This window comes from Cariama cristata, unplaced genomic scaffold (assembly GCF_000690535.1).
Source record: "Cariama cristata isolate BGI_N322 unplaced genomic scaffold, ASM69053v1 scaffold27096, whole genome shotgun sequence".
NCBI classification, from domain to species: Eukaryota; Metazoa; Chordata; class Aves; order Cariamiformes; family Cariamidae; genus Cariama; species Cariama cristata.
This window is the reverse complement of record NW_009624194.1, coordinates 1-714: the sequence shown is the minus strand read 5'-3', so window position 1 is coordinate 714 and position 714 is coordinate 1. Positions and strand designations below refer to the sequence as shown.

At 61.3% G+C, this 714-nt stretch overlaps 1 protein-coding gene across 1 annotated transcript; it reads left to right on the top strand.

Annotated features, from left to right (window-relative positions):
• Positions 1-4: 4 nt before the first annotated feature.
• Positions 5-710, top strand: LOC104163934 (mpv17-like protein 2; the record flags this gene model as incomplete). Its single annotated transcript, XM_009703089.1, has 3 exons — positions 5-143; positions 461-537; positions 627-710. Coding segments are annotated over 3 exons (300 nt in total), but the record flags the coding sequence as incomplete, so codon positions are not given.
• Between the last annotated feature and the right edge of the window lie 4 nt (positions 711-714).

Sequence of the window (714 nt, the reverse complement as noted above, 5' to 3'; positions counted from 1 at the left end):
GGGCCCACTGATGCACTACTGGTACCTCTGGCTGGACACCGCCTTCCCGGCGCGGGGTGTGCGGGGGCTGAAAACCATCCTGAAGAAAGTCTTTATCGACCAGCTGGTGGCATCGCCCACCCTGGGTGCCTGGTACTTCCTCGGTACGCGGCAGCACCCGCCTCGTGTCAACGTCGCTGAATATTGAGCGTGGCCCACGCTGCCGGTGACGTGTTACGGTGTGTGGGTGCTGGCGTGACGCCTGTCACCTTCCCTTGGTGGGGCGGACGTGGGTTTCCTGGAGCTCCTTCCCACTAGCTGGTGCTGGTGCTACCCTCCCCTCCCACGGTGGGGTTTTGGGTTTTTTTTGGCGTTTTTTGGCGTCCGGCACAGCGGAGATGACGGTAATTCCCATCCACACTCCTCAGCCTGGAGCCTTGTGGGTCCTCCCATCCCCACTGACAACCATTTGTCCCCGCAGGCATGGGCACGCTGGAGGGCCAGTCTCTAGAGGAGAGCTGGGAGGAGCTGAAGGAGAAATTTTGGGAGTTTTACAAGGTAAATACATCCCGCTGCGCTCTCCCTCCTGCCCCTGGTGCGGACCGGGGTCCGGTGAGGAGTGCCTGGCTGCTTTTTGCTCTCGGCAGGCTGACTGGTGCATCTGGCCGGCGGCTCAGCTCATGAATTTCCTCTTCGTCCCAACCAAGTCACGGGGGGGTTACCTGAACCGGATCC